General features: G+C 37.4%; 1 protein-coding gene across 1 annotated transcript; it reads right to left on the bottom strand.

The window, feature by feature from the left end:
- Positions 1-969: 969 nt before the first annotated feature.
- Positions 970-13,414, bottom strand: zmat3 (zinc finger, matrin-type 3). The gene is made up of 6 exons (XM_079596799.1): positions 13,256-13,414; positions 8,220-8,575; positions 7,834-7,980; positions 6,320-6,486; positions 5,216-5,310; positions 970-4,135 (listed from the first exon to the last, which is right to left on the bottom strand). The coding sequence occupies exons 1-6, from the start codon at positions 13,371-13,373 to the stop codon at positions 3,927-3,929; spliced, it is 1,092 nt and encodes a 363-aa protein (XP_079452925.1). The 5' UTR covers positions 13,374-13,414; the 3' UTR covers positions 970-3,926.
- Positions 13,415-13,621: the final 207 nt, after the last annotated feature.

The raw sequence follows: 13,621 nt of genomic DNA, 5'->3' as shown, positions 1-13,621 counted from the left end.
TATAAAAACCTTGTTTTAAATTGGTTTGTCATTAACCCTTTAATTGAGGAATTAATTAATTAAATGTGTTTGAAGAATTTAATGACCTAAGACTGAATTGAATGTATAGTTGTCTGTATATTAAGTTTGAAAATAAATTATTTTAATGTAAAAAAAAAAACTGTTAACTGAAAGAACTAACAACAGTGATCGTGAAGAAAAAAACTCTTTCATTAGAATCAAAGCCCATGGAGCACATCTGTTCATCTCAGATGATGCCAGTGGAATTCCCAGCCTTACTGTTCCCTGTTCCAGCTGTCATTTTCCCCGCAGGGCCTGAGCCATGCAGTCCATAAAAAACAGGACACAAGTTTGTCAGTTGACTTGGCCCTGTACAATGCATCCCACTCATTTCATCGTGACTGCAATGCACAGACTCATGGGTGGGGTGAGCAAACAACAGAGGGCTTAAGCATGCCATTATTCATAAGGTGAGGTTTTATGGCTTTCGTTCTGCATAAACGAAATGCCACACTGTCCTTTTAAGTTTAAAATCTATGGTTAAACAGATACAATAAGGCGGGGGATGCAAATCACAATTCTGTATGCAAATAGATATAGTAAAGGAGACCAATTGTAATTAGAATGCTAATGACATTATTGTCGGTTGGATTAATGCTGAACTTTCTAGCAATGTAAATCAATGGAAGATGCTTTACTCTTCTTTTTTTTTAAGTACAATGTTTACTAACATATATAGAAAACATATTTTAATAATAATTGTGATTATTAATAATGCCAATCATATTAATGCCAAGTATTGCATATTTATTTTTATTTATCGACACTGATATCAATTAATACAGTGCCTTGGAATATCTAATATAAAATAGCCAGTTTCATGGACACCACATCCAGCCAGGGCGTGGCTGAAATTTCCACAAGAAAACAACAACAACAACAACAACACACAAAGTATGCTGACAAATTACCGAAATAAGTTTTTTAATGAAATATTTTATTAATACATTATATTGCGTTCAAAATGAGAGTTCCAGGACTCTTTACAATAAAGTTAAAATGTTCTTTCATCTGTACTGTACATTCAAGACATTGAACCACTGTTTAATACACCTCGAGGGGAAAAAAAGGAAAAGGTTAGATAAACATCATCACATCATCTGTATTGCACTCAGGCCGGTAATGGACATGAAAAGGCAACCATTATAAGAAGATGCCTTCAAAAGGCACTACAGCTAGATTTCATTTTGATGCACCTCAAAATAAAATGTGTCTGCAAGTCCTTTAGAAAACATTCATATAAACAACAACAACAACAACGTGTAAATTAAAACAGAGGTATTCAAATAAATCGTGATTGGCTTGAAGGGAATAGTTGGGATTCTCCATTGTGGATGAACCTAGTGTCCCCTGCTGGCGTCCTTTGGGAAAGCCTGTTTCCAGGGTCACAACTTCCTGACCGCAAAACACAAAACAGGATATGGCTTGCCTCTGGTGAATCTCTGGAAGAAAATACAACGCCGGCCAGTAGAGAACACCAGCACAGTTGTTCAGCTCTAGTGCTCATGTGGATAATGCAGGTTCTAGTCCGACTTGCAACATGTTCTGATCCCATTCCCTCTCTCTAACCATTTCCTGTGGCCTTTCTGCTGTGTTCATCCACGGCAAGGCGTTTTTACCATCAAATCATCAAATTGATGATCAGTGGTGCATATTATGGATTAATCTGACTATGCAGATTCAACATGTTTAAAATGCAAAGCGATCGTCTATCAATATATACATAAGAAACAAATCACCACATTTACTGTATATAAAAAGAGCTCGACGTAAATGTTCAGTACTTGAATACGCAAAACATTATCGGTATGCAGGACTGTAAGTTCCTCCTACTGGAAACATATTCAAAGCAGAACAACATGAAATGTTCAACATCACAGTTGAGCAGGCTTTATACTCCGAGGCACATTTAAGATGTCTTCACGGCTCCACTGAGTCCATTAGTCCGACGAGCTCTCCCATAAGTCCCCTGTGATGATTCCCACTGTAAACATTTGATTTGAATGAATGTAGATGTCTGCGTAATAATATCATGTCATGAACTAACCACAATAGTCTTTTCCATTCCTTAACAAGTGCAATTCAGTTCTGAAATGGTCCTTTTCTTGCAGTGCAGTCGTCCTCTTATTATGTACAAAGCAGCAATAATTTCATGCAGAACTAATACTAAATCAGAGAAGTGTTACAATCGGAAACATTTCGTGACAATGGACTGCAACACTGAAAAGTGATAGCTTATTTAAGGAATTATTGAGAGCAACAAAACAGACAGCAAAGATAAAACTGGGTCACTACTTCCGTTTATAATATTGTAAATGTCTTTGATAAAATATGTATAGCATTTTAAGTGATAAAATAGGGGATGGGAATGTTTATGCATAAAATCATGCATCCATGAACAAAACACATGAAGCATGTAAAATAAAAATGAACTATTCTTAATTTTTTTTATGGAATATTGCAGTATTTAATATAAATGATTTATCTGTGCACATTATCATTTTTTCCCATCATTATTCTGATTAAATTACTCGGGGCGGGGCAACCTGTCACTCACATGAGATCGACCAATAGCAAACCACAACCATCCAATCAATTCCCAATGGACAAAATCACGTTCCGCACTAGATTTTTTCTTGTTCGAGAAGCCATTTCACTTGTATATACGTCACAATAAGGAAGAAAAGACTATCGCCACTTCCGTTTCATGGTGACTTTAACAGCTCATACTTCTCCCACGTTTTCCTCAGTAAATATTGGAGGCAAAATGTTCAAATAGATTTGAGTTTATACTGATATAAAGCTAAGGGGTTCAATGATTATTTTTCTCAGATAAGCTTTGGTAGGCCAACTTGAAAACTACTAAGTCAGAGTGTGAGGTAGTGGCATGGGCGGCACAGAGCTTCTTCAAAATAGCCATGTTCTCCATTTCTCCCTTTAGTGTTGGGAGAGATTCCTTGGGGATAATCCAAGATGAAAATAAACAACAATCAACCAAATAATTTCACACTGAAGCAAGCTAGTTGACAGCATCAGATATACACCCCAAAACAGACCGAATGATGTCCATCAGACTGAAAATCTCCCGCTACATCTAGTAAACGTGTGCAAAGCCAGGCGGGGGTAGATCTATTGTCATCGCTTTCACAGTACATTCAGCAGGCACGCCGGAGACCCGCACTGTGGATTCTCCTGGTAATGCAGTCTCTAAACTGAACGTGTGCGTTCTGTAGCTCCTGAAAAAACACAGTGAATCTACGGCTCAGAGTGAGTAGGATTGCCACTTCTGTTTGTTTAGGAAACTGATTGCTGCTAGATTTGACCCTTATTGAGGAATCAATTGCACGCAATTTTTTTTAACACGTATTACCTCTCCAAAGCACGTTAGAGGTCATTTTAGTAATTAGAAGTAAATCAATTATAATAATAAATAAAAAATTATAGACATATACACAAGTCCATATTAAAAGTATCTTATCCACAACACTGCAGTATACACTAATACTGTATTTGTGTACTTGCTCATAAGGTGATCTAGAATAAGAATGTACTACTTTCATGCGAATTAGAAATAATAATTATTTACCAGTTGATCCTAGATCTGTGCTTATGAGCATTTCAAGATATCCCTTATTAAATAAAGCGTCCTCACATTTTCCATGCTACCAATTAATGGTCCTCTCAGTCTGGCACAAAATAAACTTTTTCTTTGCAGTGAGTGCAAATTTAAGCTCATAAATTGCGTCTAGGATAACAAAGCAAAAAGAAAAAGAAAAAAAGAAGCCATCTTCCATTTTAAAACAGCAGTGGCTACTTGAAGAATTGCAAGCTTATTTCCTCGGGATCTGGGAATCACTCGATGGATCTTAAGTGTATCCCAGATTTTCCATCTCACTACGGTAGCGTTGCTCGGACACTCGGCTTTTGTGCTGCTTGCTCTCCAGGTGAAGACGAAACTCGGCTTCCTCGCTGGCACCCGAGTTGCACATTGAGCAGTAGAACTGCCCGCTGGGTGTGACGCACATCGCAAGGTCTCGTGGGATTCGCTGCCTCGGCCGTGGGTTGTAGTAAGGGCCTGGAACAGCATAGGAAACATGTCAGGTCATGTAAATAAACAAAGCATCAAATAAATGGCTACATGAACAAGCAGATATGCAGTATAAGATGATGAAATACATCATCTGGAATGCAAAGCCAAACTCTGACTTGGGGATTATGTGCAAATTTTCATGTTTATACTACCTTTCAAATTTTGGGGGTCAGTTTAAGTTGTTTTTTTTGGAAAACAATATCTTTATTCAGATGAAATTCAGATGAAATTCATCAAAAGTGACAGTAAAGAAATTAAAATAAATGCTGTTCTTACTCATACTATTTATATATGTTATTATGTTATTAATCAAAGAATCCTATGTATCATGGTTTCCACAAAAATATTAAGCTGCACAACTGTTTTAACATATTAGAATGAATTCTGAAAGATCACGTGACACTGAAGACTGGAGTAATGATGCTGAAAATTCAGTTTTGCCATCACATTTGATATATAAATATATAATAAAATAGAAAACACCATATTTAATGCATGAATGCTCAGCTGTGTGCCATTCAGATTTGAACTGAGAATGCTTTTTAAATTCCTGAATTTGCATTCAATTTAAATCGAGGTAAGCAGGATGCAAATTGTAGATTTTGAATTTAAGTAAGTAGAATGTTTAAATCATATGCAAAAGCTAACTGCTTTAACCTGGCTAGTGGGGCAAATGAATGCTATGCCGTGTGTTTTTGTGCGTATGTGAGGACAGGACCACCACAGGGCAATGGGGGCATGTGTGTGATTGAGATCTGCCACCGTGTGGGTGACGTTCGTGAGCCCGGGTTGACGTGGGGTGGAGTATCGGCTTACATAGACCAAAGCATTGGCATTCGGCCTGCATTTAGCGAGACTAGCGCATTGCGCTACATTAGCACAGGCTGGCAAACTAACACGCGCAGCTGCCAAGCGCTCTGCTGCCAAAGCTCTGATCACAAATGGAGGTTTTGCACCACAGCTTGGACCACTGAGCAGAAAACCGAACCCACAGGACAGATCACATGATGACAAAAATCTGTCTCTCCTAAACTATTTGTTGAGGTAAATCTGTGTAGGCAGTACCTGGCATGGCAGTGTTGATATGAGCCCTGCGGTTCTTCATTAATCTGTACTCGTACCCTTCTTTCCGGGGCCGTCTCTGAGTGTCGGACAAGTCTCTGGAAAAAAATACAATGTAACAATATTGATGGAATTCAAAATAACAATATGTACAAAAACATGTTAATACATAGAAAATGCAACACAAAGACTTTTTTTGTGGATTTATCGTTGAATCATAGTTTTGAATCAGTTAATTCAAATGAACAGCAGCATTACTAACTCTAGCAGCATTTTTGCTACAGAAATTTAAATCATAGACGATATTAAACACTCTCATATTAGCAAGGAACAAGTCAAGAGCGGATCGTGAATTTATTGAATTGACAAAAATTCAAATAATATTCATTTTAATGACTCAAATAAAAATATTTAATAGTCAAATAAAAGTTATCATTTAAATCTATAAGATATCCAAGAATAAATTGTATATAATCAGCAAAATCACTTTGAAGTGAATATATCATGAATTTTCACCTAGCGCTATTGGTACTATTGCTGCTTATTTACTTGTATCACTAATTAAGCTAATTAGTTTTGTTTTGAATGACAGGATTCAAACCTAGCTTAACAAGTCATAGACGTGTTTGCTCAGATAGAATCAGACGTTTGCAGTGCAACAGGATGTATCTTCCTGGGTTTGTTATCAGGACCGCCCAACTTTGGCCACAGTGGCATTTAAATGAGTGCCTCACTTATCAATGCAAAAACAGCCTGAAGATAAAGCTACCAGAAAAAAAAACAACATTTTCCTCCATGCAAAATATCCTACTAGTTGATGTGTACATGTATTTTTTTTTATCATCAAGACTCTTATGGGTGTATGAAGATATATATCCTAGAAATATTTTAACTTTCATGTCAACAACCCATAAACCCCTCTCAATTGGAACAACAAAAGGGGCCATGATGACCTTGTCGTTTTCTGTATCTGACATCCCCTCTCAGAGTCTAACTGTAAAACTGATGTCTAAATAAAAAAATGTTTCACACCTCCCACAAATATGGAAGGATTTTCCGTGTTTAAGGGTTGTTTTATCTTGGAGCGCGTGGGTGTGACAGACTCACGAGGACGCGGCGTTCTGCTGCGCTTCAGCCAGCCGCAGTCTTTTGGCGTGGTTTTTGCCCTGATAGTGCGCCTGGGCCACAGCGGGGGAGCTGAAGGAAGCGTCACACAGCTTGCAGTAGTCGTTTTCCGTGGCCAGTATGACTCTGCTAGCGCCCTTAGAAAGTGGCTGCAGACGGGACAATGACAGTAGAGCTTTTAGAAAGAGTAGAGCGACGAAAGGTGTGCGTCCACAGGGACGTCTCTGATTACTATCACGATGGGCTTAGTGAATGGATGCTTGCAGAGTGACACCGCATGATCAAACTGCACTTAAAGATACTCTCAGATAGGGCTGGACGATAAAGCTTAAAAAATATGTCCTGATCTTTTTTCAGCTTTTTGATGATATTCAATATATCGTCGAAAAGTTTGGGAACAGTACGATTTTTTTTAAAAGAAATTAATCATTTTATCTAGCAAGGACACAAAAGTGACAGTGAAGACATTTCTAATGTTACAAAAGGTTTCCATTTAAAATAAATGCTGTTCTTCTATTCATCAAGAATCCAAGTATCGCGGTTTCCACAAAAATATTAAGCAGCACAACTGTTTTCAAGATTTATAATAATAAGAAAGGTTTTTTTGAGCATCAAATCAGCATATTAGAATGATTCCTGAAAGATCATGTGACACTGAAGACTGGAGTAATGATGCTGAGAATTCAGCTTTGCCATCATAGGAATAAATTACATTTTAAAATATATTCAAATAGGAAACAGTTATTTTAAATTGCAATATTTAACAGTATTTACTACTGTAATTACTGAATCAATTCATTAAAATGGACAATTTGAATTTCACGAAAATGATTAAATTTACTAACTGGTGGTGTTAATGTCAGTGATGCTACTACATCAAACAACAAAAACAATTCAACACGTTTCGAAATTCTCTCTAACAAGTTTCTGCCATTTGACAGACAAACAGGTAGTTCCGGCTATGATTTCAAGAAGATATAGCTGCAGACAAAATGGGGCGTGAACTCAAAAAGTGGGCGGTACCTCCAAAAAGGGGTGGAGTCTCCACACGTAAACACTTTCCCTTTCTCCAAATATCAATTTCAATATAAAAGTGGAGTTTGCACAAAGGCGGAGTTTGTGCTGAATCACGCATGCATGCCATGTGTCTGTTTGTCAATGGGAGGAAGCCACACCCCATTTTGGAATTCTAACTCCCATTTGGAGATTTTCAGGCTGCAGCTATAGCTTTTTATATATACCCTTCTCCCAAATTTAGTCCAGCCCAGTCGGGCACTCCAAAAGTTTGCTAGTGGCACATAAATTAAACATTTAAATGCTCTCGCCAGACAAAGGAGTGTCGCAAAGCTAGTCAATTGACACGCATTCACAAATGTTGCTTCGTTTTACATAGCATTACATAAAACATTTATATATATCGTCCAGCCTTATTCCAAGACAGCCTGAAAAAACACACTTGTTCGGACAAAAATGCACCAGTTAAGAGTCATAAGCACCTGGTTGGAAGTCACATTTGCAGAATCTGTGGGTGGAGTGGCTGAGGGTTGCTGGGAAACAGGCTCTACTACCTCTAGTATTCGAATGGGAGGTGGCTGCTGGCTACCAGCATAAAAATTGCGCAGCTTCTTACTGTGGTTTTTCCCCTTTAGACAAAAAAAAAGGATGGTTACATGCTTCATAAACCAGTCATCATGTGAAGAAGAACATCTCACTGAAAGAAACCAAAACTGAAAGTAAAAATCAAGGCTAACCATCATTTAGGTGTTGTTAGATATTGTGCAAGCCAAAATCACTTTGTTTATATAAACACAGAATGTTAATTCATTTACTATTCTTTTATCTTCTTTTCATACCTCGTGGGCCACAACATGAGTTAGATTACCTGATAATGTGCCTGAGCCTGTTGGGCAGAGTTGAGAGTGACGTTACAAAGCTTACAGTACAAAGGCTTGCAAAGCTCTTCCAGAGTGGCTTCCTGGTCAGCGGCCACCGCCTGACCATCTTCCTCTGGGGGCTTTGGACTGAGGACAGGAGGTGCTGGGATGGGGGGGTTGGGCGGCATCTGGAGGTGAGGGGACGGCTTTACGGCTAGAGGAGTGCAGTGCGGGAATTGCAAGGGGTCCGGCGGCATCATCACAGGTGGAGGTCTGAGGTTCTGAATGGGGGTCATGGCCTGGAAGGGCTGAGGTGGCTGCTGACACATCAAACTAAGAGGCGGCTTCAGAACCGGGTCTGGACCTGGAAAGCCAAAATGTAGGTGTCAAAATGTTCAAATTAAAGGTTCCAAAAGGGAACCTTGCCATAGAAGATCCATAGACAAACCATTTTGGGTTCCTTTCAGTGAACAGTTCTTAAAATAACAAAAAAAAAATCTTAATGTGTGGTCACATTAGTAAATTTTCAGCTAAATGTGGGCAAAAAAGGTCAATTTTCAATAGCACAGTTATGAAGCACTGTTCACACTAAAGCCACTTTCAAACCAAACAGTTTTCTGTTTTTTGTACGAGTGAAATGGGAAACTTCCAGAATATCCTTAACCACTGCCCTCCATCTGTCAGTCTGCTGTGAGCTAGAGATGGTGAGTAGGTGTGCTAAAGCCATGCCCTACACTCTATTTTTCTCATTAAATATGAATTTTCAGTTAGAAATATGTCACAATACTCAAGTAAAGTCGGTCGCAACTTCGTTATAACTTCATTATGAAGTTCACACATGCACTTAATAATCTAAAGAACCTTTTGTGCAATGGAAACCTTCCATGGATTTGAAAGGTTCTTCATGGAACCAGATGCCCCAAAAAACTTTTTTTTAAGAGATCTTCCTAATATCTCAATTTGTTATCTTAGACAGTAGTGAGATTAAATGTAGAGAAAACAAATGCTTTTGTCTCCTGCTTCTGTAAACACTTCTGAGAAAAAGACACGTACATTTCTTTATGTTTAAAAATAGATCCCAGATCTGTGCTCAGATTTGCCAAGTTTGCAATCAAAAGTCAGATATTTCAACATCAACTCAAACATTTATCCATCAAGTTCATTCAAAACCAAATTAGCAGAGCTATAATGTAAAATTAATTCTGTAGCTCTATATATTTATATTGCAGATGCACCGATAATACAATGTTGGCCGATACCATAACCAATATTTCTTTATACGTACTTGAAAGCCGATAACTTATATAATGGCCGATAAATTTAAGACCAAACTTTTATATAACTTTTGAGAGCCTGATTACAAAAACAAAAGTCTCACCATTAAAAGCCATATCTCAAGCACACAGTTATAATGTTATTATTATTATTATATTTTATGTAGCCTTTATGACAGACTTGTGCTATGCATGTTTCTGTATTTTCTTTTTGAAGTGATTCCAATCATATTTCAAGCAATTCAAAACCCTGAACAGTGCGAATTTGAAGTGTCTCAGCTAAAGGAAATAATACAATATTTATAGGCTTTAATATATCTGCAAAATTTTGAAACAGAAATAAACAGAAAATGAACCTATAAATGGCCGATTCCAATATGGTGGCCGACATATCGTACATCTTATAAATATATATCCTTGAGGTGCAGTCACACTCAAACCAAGCAGCCAGCGAATTTGCGTGACTAACTTAAACATGAGGGAAATCTGCATGGGGAAATGCAAAACTTCAGATTGTGCAGATTCCTAATTTGGAATGACTGAATTTCGCCCACGATATTTTACTGAGCAGGAACTAAATGAGAGAAACATCTGATGAAACATAACATAACAAGTCTTCTGGGCTACATACAACAGCGACGTAAAGACCACATAAATGTTTTAGTGCAGCCATTCTAATAATAGAGTTGATGTATATAAGTGCCATGTCTTGTGCATCACAGTAACTGTAGCAAGAGGGAATCTTTGCAGTATGGCGTCCTGTAGATGTGATGAGGGCTGACTCCTGCCTCCTGAACTCAGCAAGTGTTTGGCGCTTCGGCAGAACTGAGGCCGGCCGGGCGAGTGGGGGGTTGGACAGTCAGATGCTTTGTGGCTGCGTGATATTTCCAGTGTATCAGTTCCGACGGGATCATGACAACAATGATTCAGCCGACCAAAATAGACATAGGAATGCACCAAATGGTTCTGTTTCCGGTTGCCTGATGGTGTATTCATCAGAAAGGCACTTCTTGGAACTCTTAAATACCACACGGTATATATCCTTAAATGGAGCTGTTAACATTTTTATTTTTATTGTTTATTTTTTTATTTTAACAAAAAAATTCTAAACAAGTTTCAAACAGCTAGTCCTGCCCCCAAACTATCACAATTGGTTGAGTCAGAAGTCAGATCGCTCCAACAACTGTTGTTACCCCCCCCAGATTTTCCTGTCAAAGAGGCAGTTCCTGGCAAGAATAAGTTGCAAAGCTTGCAACTTTCTACACTGACAGTCAAAAGTCTGGTTATGAAAGAATTACCAGTGAGTGAACAACCCATTTCTGCACGGCTTTTGCACACTTTAAAGGGATAGTTCATCCAAAAATTAAAATGTTGCCATCATTTAAAATATCTTCTTTTGTGTTCAACAGAAAAAAAGAAACTAATTTGGAAGTTATGACAAAATTTTCATTTTTGGGTGAACAATCCCTTAAAATTAGATCATTTACACTCAAAAAAATGAACTAGGAAGGTTGTGCACTTTACATAATATATTTATATTTAGTTTACTTATAATAATTGTGTTTGTTGACTTGAAATGTTTTTTTCTATTAAGGTCCACGTAATTATGTCTCATCTTAACAGTACAAAATCCTAACGTGTTGTCTAAACACAAACCATTTATGTTAAGTAAAAAAATCTTACATCCAGAGGGTGGCGGTATAGTGCGACGCCAACTGCCATTTTGCCCTAACTTAATTTGATTGTGTTCAATCTGCTTAAATATAAAATTTAAATTTACTTAATCCGTTTGTGTTGGATTACATGAATGATTTGTGTTGCATTAACTGAAACTGGGCGGTGCTTGTTAGTTCCCAGCATGCTTTGCATATGGATAAATTAAGAGAGAATAAATGTTCAAATTAAGTGTTATTTTATGTTTTTTGAGAAAATTAGAAAAGGGGAAGACTTGATAGTGTGTAATTGTGTTTAATGTTCAAATACATTGGAATTATTAGAACCATTTAAATTACAGTGGGTTACCATTGTGGAGAAGAGTGGAGCATTTTGTTTGGCTGTGGACTGATTCAGTAACGTTTAACTGCTTTGGTTGAAGGAGCATGTAAATCTTAGCATTTACTAACATGTGCTACTGCTAGCAAATAGCTAGCTATATAGTCTATCGATTTAATTATGTGTCACTAACATAAATGAAATATTAATGGATGATTGAAAATAAAAAACTCTTGAATCATGTCAGAAAACCTTAAAATTAGTTGGGCTGACACTATTAAATTAAGCTGTGCCAAACCACAGTAACTAAGTTGAATCAACCTTAATAAATTAAGTTGACCCAACGTAAGTACATTAAATTGGAATAACAGAATTGCATAATGCTGAAATAAAGCAAGTTAATCATGTGGAAATCCTTTCCATGATTTTTTTATGTTCATTCTAAGAGTAATTTTTTTGAGTGTACAATGTTACAAAAATGAACAATGCCCTACCATTGCACATTCTTCTCCTTTTGACCTGAAAACAAACCTGATATCTCTTGGTCATCAGGGAATACAAGCCCAGAAATAGGTCTAAGTAGAACCTACAGTCCCTATTCAAGGTCACGGACACATATGCTTTCTCCATTCAGGTTAAATCCACTGTTAATTTAGCAGCAATGCAAAGTTTAGTTGGAGCACGGGAACAAGCATCTGCTCTTTCATCAAGACTGGGATCAAATATTTTTAGATTTAGGGAGGATTGTTCTCGTTGGGCATCTATAATGCAAGGTATGCAGGGCACATGAGAAGGTAAAGCAGTACTATCACTTGATGCTGCAGGTTGTTTTACACTACACCGCTGCAAAACACTTCTAAGCTGTTCGTGCATTGTACAGTTGTTCTTTGACAGCATCAATTATTGAGAGCAGAATAAATGCATTACATGCATGGTTGCTCTCTGTGCTTTAGGTACAGTTTTTCAGTGTTTATTAAGATCATCGCACATTTCATCCTTCTATTTTGGCGTATGGAATTGGATCAGAACTGTATGGTGTCTCACCATAAATAAGAGCCACACTTTTGCACAGAACAGAGTGCAAGGAGTCTTCTTAAATAAAATCCACAGAAGTAACCTTGTGTTTTGTGAAGACATGGACTGCAGAGAATGACGTTATGGACTCTTACTGGGACATTTAGAGCTGAGCAGTGATGAGCCAAAAATCATCATTGATCTCTTGCATGCCCCTCCATATCAGCACAGTCATTGGGTTCATATGTGAGCCAGACTTAAGGATCTCAAATGTGGCAATAAACCTGCACCCATTCTGCACAAGTTCATGCAGGGAATAAATAAATAATTAGTCTACTCTGTGTGTAAAAGAATATATTTAAAAAGCTTGCATACATGATATATGTTACTTATCTAATGCAAACACATAACATACAGAGCTTGCATATCATCATATAAAGAAAATAGAGTGGCATATAATACAAAAAGTGCACCTGAAGAATTTCAGTGAGATGTTAAATATGTTAGTCATGTACATTGTGTTCCATTAACATTTGATATGCCATTATCCTTTAGCAATGCAGATAGGGATGTCCATTCTCAATCTGTCAGTGGTTATGTTGACGTCAAAACCTTTCTTCTAACAAACCTTACTATTATTTTAAAATAATGAGCGATTCCTAATGAACTCCCATTTTAAACCATTGCAGTGCAAAGCAAATATGATGCAGAGAATCACTTATAACGCAATGAAACCCATTTTTGAAAACATGGTCTTTTCCTACCTGTCATCCGGGGGAAATAATGACTGCAATCTCCATAGTTTACAGGCTGAGAGCTGTAGATATTGCAATAGTCAGCACTTGAATAAAAAGCATCTCTGTTCTTTACATTCATCGCCATCTTCCCTGCATCCTTCCAAGCTCTCTCTGCTGCTCAACTTCTTCCAGCCAGACGTGAGCCGCATGCTTCAAACGTCCAACAGAGGGGTGTTTTCAATCGCACAAGGTGTCAAAAAAACCTAGAAATACGTAAAAACGTTCTATAGATTAGATAGAGGGATATTTAAATTGTTCTATGGAAACATTGGAAGATTTTATCCCTATACATAATTCTAATTGGGCGAACATATTGTGGAATTTAAATTAACC

The sequence above is a fragment of the Phoxinus phoxinus genome, assembly GCF_949152265.1.
Source record: "Phoxinus phoxinus genome assembly, chromosome: 22".
NCBI classification, from domain to species: Eukaryota; Metazoa; Chordata; class Actinopteri; order Cypriniformes; family Leuciscidae; genus Phoxinus; species Phoxinus phoxinus.
Note: the sequence above shows the minus strand (reverse complement) of the source record. Positions and strands in the feature narration are given on the sequence as shown.

What these genes read in the sequence shown, in the direction of transcription:
- zmat3 (XM_079596799.1), bottom strand. Translation starts at nt 13,373, where the DNA reads ATGGCGATGAATGTAAAGAACAGAGATGCTTTTTATTCAAGTGCTGAC. An exon ending in CAAATGTGACTTCCAACCAG is followed by an intron (nt 6,487 to 7,833) that starts GTGCTTATGACT and finishes TCCCGTCTGCAG; the next exon opens with CCACTTTCTAAGGGCGCTAG. An exon ending in TATCAACACTGCCATGCCAG is followed by an intron (nt 4,136 to 5,215) that starts GTACTGCCTACA and finishes ATGCTGTTCCAG; the next exon opens with GCCCTTACTACAACCCACGG.